General features: G+C 33.8%; 1 protein-coding gene across 1 annotated transcript; it reads left to right on the top strand.

The window, feature by feature from the left end:
• Positions 1 to 573: 573 nt before the first annotated feature.
• LOC129224127 (sorting nexin-12-like) lies at positions 574 to 17,124 on the top strand. The gene is made up of 4 exons (XM_054858540.1): positions 574 to 853; positions 7,834 to 7,929; positions 12,312 to 12,436; positions 16,539 to 17,124. Exons 1-4 carry the CDS (start codon positions 674 to 676, stop codon positions 16,642 to 16,644), a joined length of 507 nt encoding a protein of 168 aa, XP_054714515.1. The 5' UTR covers positions 574 to 673; the 3' UTR covers positions 16,645 to 17,124.
• Positions 17,125 to 17,601: the final 477 nt, after the last annotated feature.

Here is a 17,601-nt window from a genome sequence, read left to right as displayed (position 1 = left end):
GGCCCCGCGCTGGCTTAATCCGGCCCTGGACAGATATACAGACACGTCAAACTTATAACCCCCTTCCTCTGTGTGTCAGGAGTTGAAAACAAACAAGTGCCGTAATTTATAACTTGCTTTGAAGCTTATTAGTTAACTACAGTAATCTTTCCTCCTGTTTGTGGAAACCTTTCTTTTCTATTCTTCTGAAATTACGTTACACCATAAACTGTCTAAAACCAGTAATTTACTCCAAAGAAAACACGTACAACGAAATGTTTTACCTTTTTCTGTAGTATTTTTAATCGCCGCAAGGTAGCGTATTCGAGCTCAGTTACAAATTTTCTTTACTTCTTTTGGTAGTGCACGTGATTGCAGGAATTCTTTTTTCGATGCATGATTATTAAAGTTAGTTGAGTCAAGAAAGATCTTACCATGATTTAATCCGAATCACTGTAGAAAAGTCAAATCCTAATCCAACAGTTATTTCAGTGACTTAAAAAGTATTATTGTTGTTTTATCACTTGCAAACATTTCTGTCAGAAATTTAAAGCATGTTTACCGTTTTAGAAATGGCAACAATGCGCTAAGTCAACCGCCCCCAATCAGATTTCACTTGCACTGGTTTCCTATAGTAGAAATAACTGGAAAAACAAGTGCCGTCTGCATTGAGTGATTTGTGTATTTTCACAAAATGATGGACGGGACGACAGAAGGACCTCCACAAGATGCCACACGAAGATTACAGCCTAAAAAACAGACTTTAGATGACGCTTATGCTGCGCCGGCCAATTTTCTCGAAATTGACGTACTCAATCCAATTACTCATGGAGTCGCTCGGAAACGGTACACGGACTACGAAGTACGCTTACGAGTAAGTTATACGTTTCTGTTTCACACCTTAAACTGACAGTTCACTTTTATTTGTATTACTTACATTTTTATCGAAGTATGAGATTGTTTACAATTTGTATAATTCGACAGAAGACAAGTTGCCTTTTAAAGACTTGTCGCATCTTATAAAACTTATGTAACACTTTTAATTCATGAAACATTTTGTGATACTGGCTTTAGAAATTCAACGTTATTCGTATTGTAATCCTGGGCTATGCTTACACTTTTCGAACTAGTAAACTTATAAAATTTTATACAAAACTTGAGCTACCATGCCGCAGTTGTACTTACTGCATAATGTGATTTAAAAAGCAGCTACATTCATAAGTGATGCTTTATTTTGCTTATTGCACCTGTTTGCTTACGCCAGAGTCCATTTGCAGTTAGCCTCAGCTGTTACCAAGAATGTAAACATCACGCTAGCTAACTTAAAAAGGGAAACTTGTTTACAATTGGAAGCTTTGCACTTGTAGTATTTTGTCGTGAAAAATGTTGAGATTGCTATAAAAATTGATACATAAAATTTTGATAAAATTAAATAAAATTGCCTTAAAAATATTATGTAATACTTAGAGTAGCAAAATTTTAACTAAGTTGAATAGAGTTGTGGAGTTGAACTGATTTTGGAGTAAAGGAATCAGGAGTCATAATATTTAAAATTCCAAGAGTGCCATAACTCCAGAGTAACATTTGGAGTCCAAGTAATGTTGAACACATGAAGTAGATTTGTAATAAGGAAAAAAATGAATGTGGGGCAAAGTGAAATGGTGGAATACTGTTCGTAGTGCCAACTATGTGATAACATTTTATTCATGTTGTAGCACATGTCGTTGCCTCATAGCAACAGTAGAATATCTTAGTATTGTCCCTGGGATTAGATGCTAGTGTTGCTTTGAGGCGACAATATAATAGATTCCATTCAGGCAAAAGTAAATCTCTAAAGATCAAAGCATAAAAAAATGCAGGCAATTTTCAAAAATTGACTCTTATTGCAATATTTTGTGCTAAGCCAAAAGTTATTTTTGCTAAATGTAGTTATAAAATAATTAAGTTCTTTTTGAAATTTTAATTGAGATCTACTTGTATTTGGTGCCTGGTGCAGTTATTTATTTGTTTGAGATTATGCTTATTTGTATTTTAAATATTTTGTACAATTATCTAAGTGCATGAGGGGCAAAGTTAAATGCTTCATTTCATTTTTTGCTTAATTTATCTCGGGTGGATACAGGATTTCATGTTGAGGGGGGGGGGAGATCATGATCAGGTGTGAGAGTGAACTCAAGTAAAATTTTTGGAAGACGCTCTGAAAATTTCAAAAATATAAGAAAGTTGTTGTACCCTCCCCCCTTCGCCCCCCATAAAAAAAGTCAAAATTGCATAAAAAAATTATTGAAATAACCATATTTTTAAAGTTTTTTCTTTTAAATAATTTTTCAGGTTTTAGAATGTGTTGTCAGCCCTAAATTTTCGGAAATGGCAACCATAGATTATGTAGTCTCACGTAAGGCAATTTTCTTAAACTTGGATTACATTTAATTAAAATAATTAAAGTAAATCACTTGGTTTGATATCTGGAAACGCCGTGAAGAGATAGTGTGATATTTCCTGTTCTTACATTGAACTTTGAATTTGTGCTGAAAAAAAGTTTAAATCCTGTTCAAATTTACACAGCGACTTTGAATAGAATGGGTTTCTCAGATAAGAGTTGAAAAAACGTTTAGGTCTTGTTGATATTTGTAGTAGAACCCGAATGTTATGGATCTGGGCCTGAAATGAAGGATTGTTTAGCAGAAAAGTTGTAATTAACTAACTGACGAAACTAAATTACAATAAAATAAACATTAAGATCTTCTTACAATGGTCTCTGCTCGTTTTTTTTAAATTTTATGTACTGATATCTCTGTACATAAGGTTCATTTCATTCATATATTTGATTATGACACATCTATCTTGTATGCAGAAATATACTATTAAAACTTGGCTTTAAAATGTACCGAAAACCTAATTAAAAATTAAGTATTTTATGAATGTAATTTAGACATTGATCAATATTCACCTACTGATTCTTGTCAGTTGTAGAAAAATCGGAGGTAGACGAGAACGTCACAGTCTCAGTCTGATACAGAAGCGAGAAATATGTTTCCATCAGATTTGGGTTCATCAGTTTTTTTTTTAACTTTGAAAAAAAAGACGACAATGTTTTGTCGGCCGAAAACTTCATTGTTTTTTCCTAAAATCCAAATCACTGATTTTAACTAATTAACTATTCACAACACATTTACAAATAAACTCAGCACGAACAAAAAAGAATCTGTCTAAAAATCAAACAGAAAGAAATACTAATTTAGAGACTTTGCATAAAAAATAACACTAATCTGCAAAAAAAAAAAAAAAAAAACTTTTTTTCTGTTACATCAAGAAAAATACCTGATCTTGTCTAGCGTTAATCAGCTAGAATTTGTTTACTTGGACAATAGAGGCCACTCCAAAGATTTTTTTTTAAAGCTTTACTTTAATAATACCTAGAAATTCTGGTTTTAAGTATTCAAATTTAGCTCCAGTGTTTTAAAGCAGTTACAAAGTTTTTGAAAAGGCTTAATTTAGTATGAAAAGTCAGTAGAATAACAGGTCCAGTCTTTTTTTTTTTTGAAGTTTTCTTGCCACTGATATCCCTTTTCCATAGGAGAAAGCAGCATTGTTTTAATAAAATTTATCAGTTAATAAAATTTGTTTAATTTAATTTTAGGCCAGAAATAAATGTCTCATGATATGTGTTGTTCTAAATTTTTATCTAAAAAGGACTTTAAAATTTCCACATGTTTCTTTCATTGCAACTGAACATGCTAGTGATAACAAAGGCAACGTGTTTCAATCGTGCATTAGGAAAGCTTTTAAACTAATTTCGAAAGAATACCAAGTCTCATCTGTTTGATTTTAAAATACAAACATATCTATTAGAATCAATACTGTTACAGTATACTAAAGCATTTCCCTTAGAGTAAAATCTAGGAATTCTTTATGTTTGCATTCAAATAACAAAGAAAATAATTCAATCAATTCAGGTAGCCTCTATCACGACAATGGGGTGCCATTAAGATTGACTACCATGTTCCCACTGCAGTACCAGCAAACCTGACTATCTCCATATTCCTTGTCTTTATGACAAGATTTTAATTGTTAATTATGAGTTTTTATCATTACGTGATATGTGAAAACACAAGAAGAATAAATCACTTAAAACCAATGACTACGCAAAAACTGTGGGTAATTCTGATTGGATATTTGAAATCAGTGTCAAAAATTACTCTAGAAAGCTATAAATGTTTCATTTAACAAAATTTTTGTCAACCAGTCTATTAGTTTTTATCATTACGTGGAATAGGAAAACATGGGGAAAATAAATAACTTAAAACCTATTACTACGCAAAAACTATAGGTGATGGAAAAATGTTTAAAATCAGTGTCAAAAATTATCTTTAGAACACTATAAATGTTTCATGTAACAAAACCTTTGTTTACCAGTGTAATTTCACAATCAAATGTTTTATCAATTGAAGCGATGCCTTACAGCTCTAAAAATATTTCTGTCATCCATTAAATTTTTAGCATAAAAACCGATTGGGGCAGCAGACACTTTGTTTATTCAGTTTAATGGCGCCTGAAAACAGCGCCGTAGAAAGTCTGTCTCAAGCAAAGCTATATATTAATAGCAAATGACATGTTATGCTACAAAACAAATTAAAAAATTTCTTTTTTCTTATAGTTCCATTCAGATTTTAAAAATTTTTTCAAGCAGTCATATTCAAGACTCGAATGCAATGAATCTTATACGATTACAAAGAAATTTCGCAGATAATGGGGGGGGGGGCAGAGTTCACGACCCACATGACCCCCCCCCCCCTTGTATCCACCCCTTCATGTAATGTCCAAAAAATATTAAATTTAAAAAAAACATTCTTTTTCATATTTTTGATCAATTTTTTTTTTTTTTCCAAAGCAAACATTCGAATATGTTCGCAATTTGGGGGAGGGGGGGCATGACCCGCGTGACCCCCCCCCCTTCTTGTGTTTGTCACTGATTTATTTACATTTCTTTGTCTAATTACTTCCCTTTTTTTCATTCATTCACCTATTTTCTTATTCATTCACTCATTTATTTTTCTCAATGCATTGATTATTTTATTTATTTATACGTTGAATTATTTTTATCTATTAATTTCTTCATTCATTCTTTTATTTGCTCACTCATTTGAACAAAAATATTTTATTTTTCATCGTCCCCCCTCCCCCCATGAAAAACAAAGTGACAATTTTGTGTGAAGGCACTAATGGACTGCAAAAAATAAAAATGATGTTTTTAAAGAAATTTTTATTCAAAAACATTGTTCTTTCTTTATGCATCGTAATTTTCAAAGCGAAACTCCAATTTGTTCATTTTGAGAAAAGTAAGTTATTTTAACTATTTCACTTTGTTCCGCATTCCCCTACCATGCTTACTTGAGAGAGGATCAGAGCCGGCTTTAACGAATGCGCTGCCCAATCAGAGAATTCTGGCAGTTCCTTTTACAAACAGAATGATTGCATTTAATTTAAGACACAGAGAAAGAAGAGAGTGAACTTTAAAAACGTTAGACAAGTTTTAACACTGAGAAATTCTTGATGTGCAGTTTTACTGTTTTGACGAAAAAGTAATGTGCCAATTGCTACAAGCCCTAAAAACGGAATTTGGACTGTCTTTTGTGACAATAGCAATGGGACAGAGGTGGATAGTCACTCGACCTCTCTTGGAAAATTTTAGAAAATGAAGTCTTTAAAAGAGTTTTGGTAAGGAGAGGTTCAAAATGGGAGAGGAGTTCAAGGGCCTCCGAGGGAGGCCCTTGAAAACTTATGAATTTCGAAAACTGACGCCAAAATAGCAAGTTTCAGCAATTTTTGGTAAAATTGAGGGAAAGGGATTAGGGATCCTTGACTGAATTATTTTCAAACTGAAGTCGAATTTAATTTACCTTTTGCGACATCAGGGGATCCGAAGACCCTCTGATAATTTTTAGATATTGAAGACTAAATTTGCGATTTTAATCTGTTTTGATATGGAGGAAAGGAGAGATTAAACCATCTAGAATGTTTTTCAAAACTGACATCAATTTTAGTCTCTTTTAAAGAGAGTCCTGTGAAATGTTCTGAAAGCTAATTTTTGAGCTATAAGTGATGATCATAGTGAAAAGGGTACTATGTTACTTAGAGGGCCATTAGGTTTTAAGGCCAGGATCTTAGAGGTTTAAAGCCACTCCCTTGAAAATTTGTCGAAGTTAGAATTTTAAATACATAACTGGAGTATACTTTTGGAAATATTGCAGGAGAGAGGAAATTTGCACTTTAAGAAGATCCACTTGGAATTTTTTGAAATAGAGAACTTCACTCATTAATTTAAGGCAGTCTTTGGAGAACTCCTAACGATCACGTTTGATAAAAGAGCAGGGTTTGGAGGTTGCGCCTGACACTTTTTTGATATTGAAATTTTAAAAACTTAAGTTTTAGGCTAAAATGTTAAGACTTTGCAGGAGGAATGGATGTTTTGAAATCTCATTGGTGAGAAAATTTTTGGCATTGAAGATCTAAGAACTTGTTTATTGCAATGTAACAACTTATGTCTAAGTAGGGCTGTATTACAGTCTTACAGTTCCCCTTCACTATGAGGAGAAGTCATCAGGTCCTAACCTTGGCGGTATGCTGTCTCAGGACTAAAGAGACCAGTGGCGGATTTAGCCGATCAGTTTGTGAGGGGCCATTCCAAATCTTAACAGAAACTTGCTTGGGGTGTTTGTCCACCTCGCAAACAGTAGGGAATCGTTGATTTTTCCGAAAAACCACCACCTCTACCCATCTTTGTTCTTTTGCCAAGTTGGAATTTAAAATTAACAACAGAAATAGGGATGATTTAAGAAACTTAAGATAAGGTTAATACCGAAAAACTATTTACGTGTAATTTATTGCTTTCAAGAAAAACATATCAAAAGTTTAAAATTCCATTTTAGTCTGCCTTGGGTTAAGTTAGCAGGACGGAAGTGCGGGAGATAAAAGTCGAAAATTTTGCAAAATGAGAGTCCTAGAAAAGCAGTTTTAAATTTTGAGTGGCAAGGAAAAGAGGGTCGAGTATCTTGGAAATGTTTTCTGAACTGAAGTAAAAAATTACATTTTTTGACTTTAAGTAACTTTGGAGGTCTGTACAGTATCTGAGTAGCATGCCTCCCCAAACGAGAACTGCAGGACCTAGAAACTACTTTCGAGGCTGTCGGAGGGTTATTGCTTGGTGCCTGGCTCCCTCCAGATGTGTATACATCCAGAATCACTACTCTGAATAAGTCTGCTCTTATTTGTAAAGTGTACTCAATCCAACTGATGAAGTTAACTAATAATAAAAAATCACAAAATAAATTTAGCACAATACTGATTATCAAGACCAAGACTTAAGACAAGTGCTTGAGAGAAGATAAAAACTACACTCGCATTGAATGAAAAGATATGTTTCAGTTAGATACTTTGTTTGTCTAAATGTTATTGGCTATTGAACTAGCAATCTAATATGTCAAACAAATATCTCACTTTCTGAAAAAATTTTCTGTTGGCATTATGAAAAGGTTAAAAAGTGGTTCCGAGTAACGAACTAAATCTCTTCAATATTACAACTGAATTTTCTTCATCTTCTTTTCTAGTATTCTGTCGTAAAGCCAAAAAAATTTATTGGTCTTAACTATTTGATTTAATGATATGAATTTAAGATTTTGTAAAAGTGTTTCGGATTCTTATTTTCTCAAAAGTTAATGTGTTAAAAATCTGGTTATTGTTCAGTATTTTTTTTTTTAAATGGGTTGCACTTGATTGTAAGTAAATACTTAGTTTAAATTTAACTTAAATTAACTTAATGGTTTTATTAAAGTAATTATTGTTTTTTTCTTATAGACAAATTTACCTGTATTTAAATTGAAAGATTCAAGTGTTCGAAGGAGATACAGTGACTTTGAATGGCTAAGGAATGAACTAGAAAGAGATAGCAAGGTAGGTTTTAAAATTAAATTAGATTTGATTTTGTCTTTCAACAAAATGTATATTAGTGCATCTATTCCTGTGTTTGTGTTCATTAAAGAAATAATTGTACCCGTATCATTGTTCTAAACTCATCTTTGTAGTTGTTATATTTTTGTGATACAAGCAAACTTCTTCAGCTGTTTACCATATTTCATTTTCAATGTTGAAAACTTCTCCTACCATTTCCACATAGGTGCATGCAGAGGAGTTTTGGAGCCCATCACAAATGGCTTTAACGGGCCTCCCTGCATATTGTTTACCCCCTTATACCTTAAACCGCGGTAAGGGTCAGAATGACCCTTCGCTTAGTAGATGCAAAACAAAACGATTCTTGGAATCGGTAAGAGTCAAAACTGCTCCCCAATTGGTATGAAAAGGACATATAGTAGACACTGAAGGTTAAATGGGTCAAGGTCATGGAACAAGACAGGTTACTGATAAGAAAAACTAGCTATTTCTCTTTCTTTTCTTATCTGACAGAGCTGTGTTTATACTGCTAGTTGCAAACCATTCTTGGTCTCGGCAGAATAATGTCAAGAAAACGTTGTTTGCTTTCGGTCAAGGAAGCTCTTGAATACATGCAAGAGCTGTAGGAAAATGAGTCCGAAGATGAAAATTATGACCATGATTTATTCCGTGAAGAATATGCCCCGTCATCAAACGAAGAATGAATCATCAGATGATAATTTATACGTTGATTTTGCGACTCAATCTGACAATGATACGAATCGCTTATCCGACAACCAATGTGTAACATCAAAAGCAAGAGGAAAAAAGCGTAAAGCAAAATCTCCAAATATAACACCAAAATAGGTAGAAAATGGAGAAATTTTTACGGTAGATGGATCAAAATTGAAAATTATTTCTTCTGAAACTAACGATTGTGGAAGAATTTCACAACATAATGTTTGTAAAGAAGCTTGCGGCCCGACATTGTACGCAAAGCGGAACATTGATGATGAATTTGCGTCCAGCTCGTGGAGACTACTCATAAATGAAAATTTGCTTCATCACATAAAAATGTGTACAGAAGAAGAAGCTCATGGACAGCTGGGAAACAATGATTGAACCCTAAAATTAGAAGAAATTGATGCATTCATTGCAATTTTATATGCTCAAGGTCTATACTGCGCAAAAGGGCTAGAACTTGACAGTTTATGGTAAACTGTTTGGCGTCCTCCTCTTTTTCGTGAAACAATGGCGAGAGACAGGTTTAGAGATTTTGAGATTTTTACGCTTCAATCAAAAAAACAACCAGATCAAAACGTTTGAAAACGGACAAATTTTGTCTAATTTCAAAAATTTGGGACATGTTTACTGAAAATTCTATCATTTGTTATAAACCCGGACCCTACGTTACAGTTAATGAACAAATCTTTCCCACAAAAAGCCAGATGCAAGTTTACGCAATACATGCCGAATAAACCTGACAAGTTTGGGATAAAATTCTGGATTGCCGCAGATGCTGACACAAAGTACATAGTGAATGGTTTTCCATATCTAGGTAAAAATAAGAATCATCTTACTAATCAGAATCTTTGCGAATATGTTGTTCTGAATTTAATCAAACCGTTTGAAAATAAAGGAAGAAATGTCACCACGGACAATTATTTTACAACTTTGAACCTAGCAAAAATTTTAAAAGAAAAAATACAAGCTTAATTAGAACAGTAAAACGAAATCGTAAAGAAGTGCCTACAATTGTATTTAAAAAAAAATGAAGACACCCTTGCATGAAACGACATTACTAAAGCACCATGACAGTTTATCAAGGGAAGCAAAAGAAAAATGTCATACTACTTAGCTCATTACTTTAAATACACCACCAGCTCAGTTATTCCATCCAAGGACTGCAGTTTCGTGCTTTTTAGCACTCATCAGCTCGGAATAGGAATTGCATGAGCTGGAGGCGAAAAACCTCTTAAGGGAGCTAAGAGAGCCAAACAAACTGGTAGCTAATGTAGAATTAGTACACCAGATGAGTGACCGCAGCAATGGTGCGGTTCAACTCAAAGATTGATGCCAAAGCATGGTATTTTGTAGTAAGTTACCGCCCTAAGCCAGGGCTGAGGCAGAAATACTTTAAATACACCACCAGCACGAAACTGCAGTCCTCGGATGGAATAACTGAGCTGGTGGTGTATTTAAAGTATTTCTGCCTTAACCCTGGCTTAGGGCGGTAACTACTACAAAATACTTAGCTCATTGCATCCAACTGTTCATATTGACACTAATAATAAGAAAATGTTACCAGAGACAGTATCATTTTATAACTCTACAAAATGTGGTGTGGATGTCGCAGACCAAATGGCTCGAAAGTACACCGTAAAAGCTGGGTCCTAGGAGATGACCTTTCACGTCTTTTACAATATCCTTGACCTTGCGGGAATAAACTCCAGGATTTTGTATAAACAAGCTACAGGAAAAAACATTTCAAGGAAAGAGTTTCTTCAGCAGCTCGTCGAAGAACCGAGAACAACATACATTTCAACAAAACTTAAAAGAACATATCCAGACATATTGCAAAGCCGGAATTTAGCCAAACTGACACCCGGATCTTAAAAAGATATGTCGGTAGTTCCAAAAAGAGTGCGTTGTCATGTCCCAAAATGCAATAATCAAACTGTTGACAACTGTTTTGACTGTAAAAAACCAATATGTGGCAAGTGCACTAAGTGTATAAAAAGGAGCTGTGTTAATTGCAGGTAACACACAAAGAATTTATCCATATTGCTGGTAAGAGCTTTGTCATTTTAATTTAAGAATTTTTTGTAGATTTATTCATAAAAAATAAGCAAGCAATACAATTAAAATAAATCATGGAATGTTTCCTTCTTCCTAAAATTACAGAATTTTCTTTAAAATTAGAAACGTACCGAGTAGCACTTTGGCCGAGTACCGAGTACTCGGCCTTTCACTACTCGGCTGAGTTACCAAGTACCAATTATGTTTTAAGAAGAACCACCGACACACATTGGATGAATTTTGAACTTATTGGAATAGTAGTATAGACCTCCTTGTCCATATATTTTTTAAAACTAAATTCCTGCTGCAATTCAATTACACATTATATAAACAATTTTGTTTGTGTCAAAAATTTTACAAAAAAAATTATTTTTAAAATTAAAAATAAATAAATGAAAGGTATGATTAATCAAGTTGGAATTAAAACAAATTACAGTAAAATCCTTCTAATGCAGACACTAATAGGACAATTTTTTTTGTCTGCAATAGAGAGGTGTTCGCTGGATAGGGGTTTAATAATTTTATTTGCATTGGAACTGGGGAATTAAAAATTGTTCGCATAAGAGGGGTGTCCGTTAGGAGGGGTTTCACTGTATACCAATCAATTATAGTTTTAGTCCGTGAAACATAAATAATTTTTTTAATACAACAAATGTGCAGGAACACTGCAGACACGTGTTTCTGCCCGCCCCCCCTCCCCCCCGTTACAAGGAACGTCTTTTTCAGTGCATAACATGTGAGCTAAAGAATGTAAAGACATTCGACAAAAAAATCCGACTTTTGTCGGATGCCTTTAAAACCACTAGCTCCCATTTTGTGCATTGGAAAAGGAATTCCTTGTAACGCCAAAACATGTGTCAGTAGTGTTCCTGCACTGTACTTTTAATGTTTTATTTCCTTTTATTTTTTAAGCAAAGGTATTTTTATATTTTTATAACTAATGTTTCTTTGTAGCAAAAATCCATTTTTCATATAAAAATTCCATATTTTCTATACTTACCTTTTTTGCATAATTTTTGATAAATAAGTTTTGTTAACTTTAGAGACATTAAAATAAAAATTTATTCCATTAAACTATTACAAATTTCATTATTCTCAAAATTTCAATTTGACTTATAAATTTTAATTGTAAATGATTGCAGAAAATAATGCTTGCTCTTTTTTTGATAAATTTCAGTACTACCTTGGACAATATTCAATTTTTTGCAACTACTCGGTATTGGCCGAGTATCTGATCAGAATTTGGCCAAGTACCGAGTACTTGGTACGTCTCTATTTAAAATATTAATATTTTTAACATGCGCTAAAAAATTTCCACTACAAAGTGAAATGAATAAATGATTAAAGTTAATGGGAGAGAATTTTATATCTTACTATTATATTGTATAATCTTAGTATTACTCTTGTTCATCAAAAATATTTTTTTACCTCTTTCTAAACATCAAAGAACCCATTTTAAGTTTGGGTCAAATTGACCCTTGCCCACGGTTTTAGGTAGATGGAAATTTCCATGGTTCTAATGTTAAACTGATATTTGTTCTTTGAAGATGGAATAAATAGTTTTGCGAGTGCAATCATTGTATAACGTAGAATTTCTTTTGATTAAGATTGTAGTGCCACCTCTTCCTGGAAAAGCTTGGAAAAGACAGCTACCGTTAAGAGGAGATGACGGAATTTATGATGAAGAGTTCATCGAGGATAGAAGAAAAGGCTTAGAAACTTTTATAAATAAGTATGTTTTTATTATTGTTTTTCTATTGGTTTAATGTACTATGTTTCTGAACATGTGCTAGCTTTTTCGCAATTACAACAGCTAAGAAGTAGTGTACAGTTAACTGTGTTTAAAAAAAGCATATCGAATTCAACATCGTGAGCTTTCCGCCAAATTATCGTAATTTGCGAGAATTTTAGCTTTTCTTCTAGTTTTAAGAAATCTGCTAAAGTTCTGCAAAATTCTGTCTTGAGTTGGAAGATATCTGTAGAAAATCTGCAGTTTCTACAAATTTTCTGCAGATTTTCGGCACTGCCGTGTTTGTAGATTATCGGTAAATCAAGGTTTCAGCAGATTTTCTGCATTGCGGTTTTTGCAGGTTTTCGGCATCGCGGTTTCTGCAGATTTTCGGCACCGCAGTTTCTGCCGATTTTCTGCACCATGGTTTCTGCAGATTTTCTGCAGAAATTTCACTGAAACTTGCAGAATCTCTGCAGAAAATTTGTCAGCTTTCCTCTCATATTTGAACAGAATTGTTCTGCAGCTCAGGAATCTGTTCTGCGACGTACATCGCAAAATTCGTAGTATTCTGCTTTGGGGCTGATGAGCAAGTGATAATGTTTTTTCTTTTGTAAAACTCCATTTTAATTTGTAAAAAAAATTAGTTTTATTTTTCAAAGTTTTTAAAATTTCTCATAATTTTACAATTCTAGTTTTTTTTTTTTAACGACTTCCTTGTTATTGCGTTTTTGGATATACAGTAGACTCGCATTTTATGCGGTTTCGAATATACTTGGTTTAAGATTTGACACTTTTATTTTACGTGGATGCAGAATTGCAGACAAATAAAATTTCCCTCTCTTCAACTCCTAGGTTGTAGATTGGTTCCAGAGCACTTTCCAGAAGTAAAGTTATTAAATTCGCACAATTTAGAATTATCAGAAAGTACTTTTAGAAGTGACAAAGGGGAGAACAAAACCAATGAGAACATCAATGACACACAACCAAAAGCTTTCACTGAAAATTTTGAGCCATTCCTAGACACTGACAAATGTTCTGGTTTATTAGTGAAGGAAAATCCTGTCATGGAGATTAAGCAATTGATTATGGAAGTGTTAACTGGCGCTGGCTCCATGGGGCCTGAGGGGCCCAAGCCCTCTCAAATATTTTTGAAGAGGCAGAGCCCCTCCAATGAATCAAGAAAATTATTAGTTATATTATACTTTCTAAGCTCGTAAATGTATCTTTTATTTTCTTCGTTTGAAGAGTTTACCTCGTAAAATACATTGTATTGAGTTAAAACAAATAATTATTATGGTAGTAAGCAGGTCAATTGAAAATGAGTGGTGTAAATAATGATAGTGTTGCTGATATGGAAAAAAAATATTTGAGGGTTTCATTTGTATATTAAATGGGAGGCGTGATATAGTTTTAAATTCTTTTGGGAATTATGTTTAAAAGAAAAACCTTCACAAAATGATGATCATTTGCTTCCTCGGAATTGACATGTATCAAAGAGGTATGAAAACAACAAAGCCAGCTCACAGCACACTTTCAAAATCCCAAAGGAGTACTGCAAGGCACTTTATATTGAGGTTTGTGAAACGATGCAATCTTGAATTTTTGGGCGGTTTACATCAACTGGTCTCACACAGGTCATTGCAGTTGAACAAGAGTGCTTGCTTTTTACTTCCTTTTACAGAAAAAGGAAGTATTGTATTCACAAAAAAGTTTTCGCTCAAAAATCGGCCTTGATTTCCATTTTGCTCACCCCGAATGAATGTTGAGTTTTTTTTTTTTTTTTTTTTGACCTGACCACACGTGGATATATGCTTAGGAACATACAGACACCCAAAATATCTATTTTGACGATCTCCGAGTTAATTACAACGAGTTTTCTCGTGACGTACCTATGTGCATATGTGTCTTGCATAACTCAAAAACGGCATGTCCTAGAAAGTTGAAATTTGGTACGTAGACTTCTAGTGGAGTCTAGTTGTGCACCTATCCTTTTGGTTGCATTCGGCTGTTCCTAAGGGGGTTTTTTACACCTCTTTTTTTGGGGGGGGGGGGAAGAATTGTTAATTTCAATGCTAACTCAAATGGTGTTATAATTTGTCAAACACTTGGCGATATCGCCAAACTTTCGGCTTGGCGAAAAACTTGGTGATTTTTTTTTTCAATTTTTAAATCTGGTGTTTATTTGGCCAATGTTGGTGATATTTAAAGAGTTAACCACTAAATCACATTAAAATTGCCAATAATGGGGAAATAAATGTGTGTAAAAAGTTTTTTTACTTTGGTTCGCAAGAAACTAAGGGTGAAAATATTTAGTGTTTCCTTGCTACCATCAGCTGGTTTCAAACAGAGGTGAAACAAATTTTGAAAAATCAACTGATTTTTTCAAAAATGATCTAGATATTGAGAGACTGCGTTTACACTTGAATATGTTAGCTGATATTATTAATGAAAAAACAACTGGTCTTAAAAACATGCACAAATTAAATATTTTTAAGTCTGCGTCTCTGGGAGTACTCTTCCATGCAAGTCTTGTGCTCTATCTTATATCAATGCCTAGCTACAGCACTGCATGCCTCCCCATAAAATAGAACAAAAACATGTCCCTTACTAAGACAAGTGACATGGTCTAGTTGAACCAGAAAATTTGTATACCAATTTTTAGATTGTTTTACTTCAAAAACGCCATGTCACATACTGTTTAAATTATTCACACCAGAAAATATGGCATTTTCAAGGTACACAAATATGACCATTATTTTGGGGGGGAGGACCTCCGTGGGATTTGATAACCCCTCTAAACCCCCCAGTGATGGGTGGCCCCCCCCCCCAATAATTTTTGCAAGTCGGCACCCCTGAGCATTAATGCCCCACATCGAATTACAGAGATTTTTTTTTATTGTATACCATAAACAGCTCTTTTTAATAAGCACTAAGTTAATTCACATTTTCTATATGCACGTTGTGCGTATATATTGGAATAAGTACACATTAAACTTACTATATACCTTTATCTGTCACTAGAATGGATTTTTTTTCATCTACGGAACCTAACCTCTATGTTAACACTATTATTAAGTCTCAACTTATGCGACTTCGTTTTACGCGGCATTTCCGTGGAACATAACCCCCATGTTAAACGAGGGTCTATTGTATAATCATGTTTTTTTGTCATCTCCCAACAAGCACCATGTAGCAAGGGGTTACTGTATATTGTTTTTGTGCTTAAAAACTGGGTATTGTACTAATGGCTGTCTGATAATTCATGCAATATGCCAGACTGCCCGATGATCACATCCAAAGACTGCAGTTTTGTTGTTACTGGAACTCATCAATGGATCTGGATTTTTCAAATCATCTGGATTTGTGAATAACTGAGCTGGAAGCAGGTGTCAACTCATTGAAGCTGAAAGTGAAAACAAACTGGTCATCTGCCTCCAACTTGGTTGTTCACTAATCCAGACTGATGAGTTCTTACAAGAACAAAACTGCAGTCTCTGGATGAGATAACCAGGCTGTCTGGTATATCGCATGTAGTTTTGCTTTATCTCTGACTTAGGGGCGGTAACTTACTGCTCAATACCTAAACTATACCTACTATTCATGCTAGGGGCTCTTGATGGTGAGATAAATTTATCTGTTAGTTTGTTGACATTCTCAACTTCAATGAGATGACATGTGCCTCCAGCTTGTTTACTCACTAATCCAGACTGATGAGTTCCTACAAGAACAAACTGCAGTCTCTGGATGAGATAACCAGGCTGTCTGGTATATTGCATGTAGTTTTGCTTTATCTCGCTAGGGGCTCTTGATGGTGAGATGAATTTAATTTATCTGTAAGTTTGTTGGCATTCTCAACTTCAATGAGATGACATCTGCCTCCAGCTTGTTTATTCACTAATCCAGACTGATGAGTTCCTACAAGAACAAACTGCAGTCTCTGGATGTGATAATCAGGCTGTCTGGTATATTGCATGTAGTTCTACTTTATCCCTAGCTTAGGGGGCGGTAATTAACTGCTAATTATGTGTTCATTACCTTTTCAGTTAATGCTCAAGTGTTTTACTGTAGCATCTTTTTAAAAAAGTATTTGTTTGCTTTCCAGGGTTGCTGGTCATCCTTTGGCTCAAAATGAACGTTGCCTTCATATGTTTTTGCAAGATCCATCTATCGACAAAAATTATGTTCCAGGAAAAATTAGAAATACATGAGTTTTATGTGAAAAGCAGATTTTTACTATTCTACAATTGAAGCAGTTGCATATTATACTTTTAAAGGGATTCTGTTATACAAATTATTTTTTCTCCAATATCTCTTTACTTGCAGTTGTTTAATATGCAGCTTGTTGATGTCATTGCAGAAATTAAATTTTTAAATGTCTCTATTTTTTACGAATTCAATGTTGAATCTTATGCGTGAATCATTTGCAGTCATTATATTTTTGCCTTGCATTTGTGTAACATTCCATAAATCAAATATCAAATATTTATTGTTTCAACCAAATTACGTCAAGTTTTCTGTTATCTATAATCACGAAAGGCCTCCTTAGCATGAGAAATTGACTGCAATATTTTGTTTGAATATCACAACCATATAATGGCTGTTCATTGTTGGAAATGATCTTTGTACATTTTCTTAGGATTGGAGTTGTAAACTATATATAGATGAATAAATTTCACTTTTAAATCTGAGTCATTGAGTATTATCGAGTTAATGATTTCACCATGTAATTATTTTTTGATAATTGTTTATTAGTCTATTTAAGATTGTTTCCTAAATAGGGATAAATGGAGGATACCAAGTTTGGATTCTTATACCTATCATATGGGTTTCTAAATAGATATACTTCAGAGTGTTTACATGTCACAAAATTAAGTTTCTGATGAAAATAATGAAAAATGCCTCAAATTTTGAGCTCATTAAGATTTTAAAAAAAAAAATCCAATTATTTGCAAACCTTTTTTGATATTGCTCTTTTTTTATTTTCTCTTCTCTCACCTGAAATATTAGTGGCCTTATGTGAGAGCAAAATCCAATGGACTTTTATTTTCTTGACGGTAGTGGTGTACTCCAAGACGATTATGCCGGAGTGCACTGGGCTACAATTGTTAAATCTTGGTTTGATGAGCACGATGCATCATTTCAACATATGATTTGGCCACCACAAA

Source organism: Uloborus diversus, chromosome 6, assembly GCF_026930045.1.
Source record: "Uloborus diversus isolate 005 chromosome 6, Udiv.v.3.1, whole genome shotgun sequence".
Taxonomy (NCBI): Eukaryota; Metazoa; Arthropoda; class Arachnida; order Araneae; family Uloboridae; genus Uloborus; species Uloborus diversus.
This window is presented reverse-complemented; position numbering and strand designations above follow the sequence as displayed.

Coding starts and splice junctions, on each gene's coding strand:
- LOC129224127 (XM_054858540.1), top strand. CDS start 674: ATGATGGACGGGACGACAGAAGGACCTCCACAAGATGCCACACGAAGA. Junction 854..7,833: donor ACTACGAAGTACGCTTACGA/GTAAGTTATACG, acceptor TTTTTCTTATAG/ACAAATTTACCTGTATTTAA. Junction 7,930..12,311: donor AACTAGAAAGAGATAGCAAG/GTAGGTTTTAAA, acceptor CTTTTGATTAAG/ATTGTAGTGCCACCTCTTCC.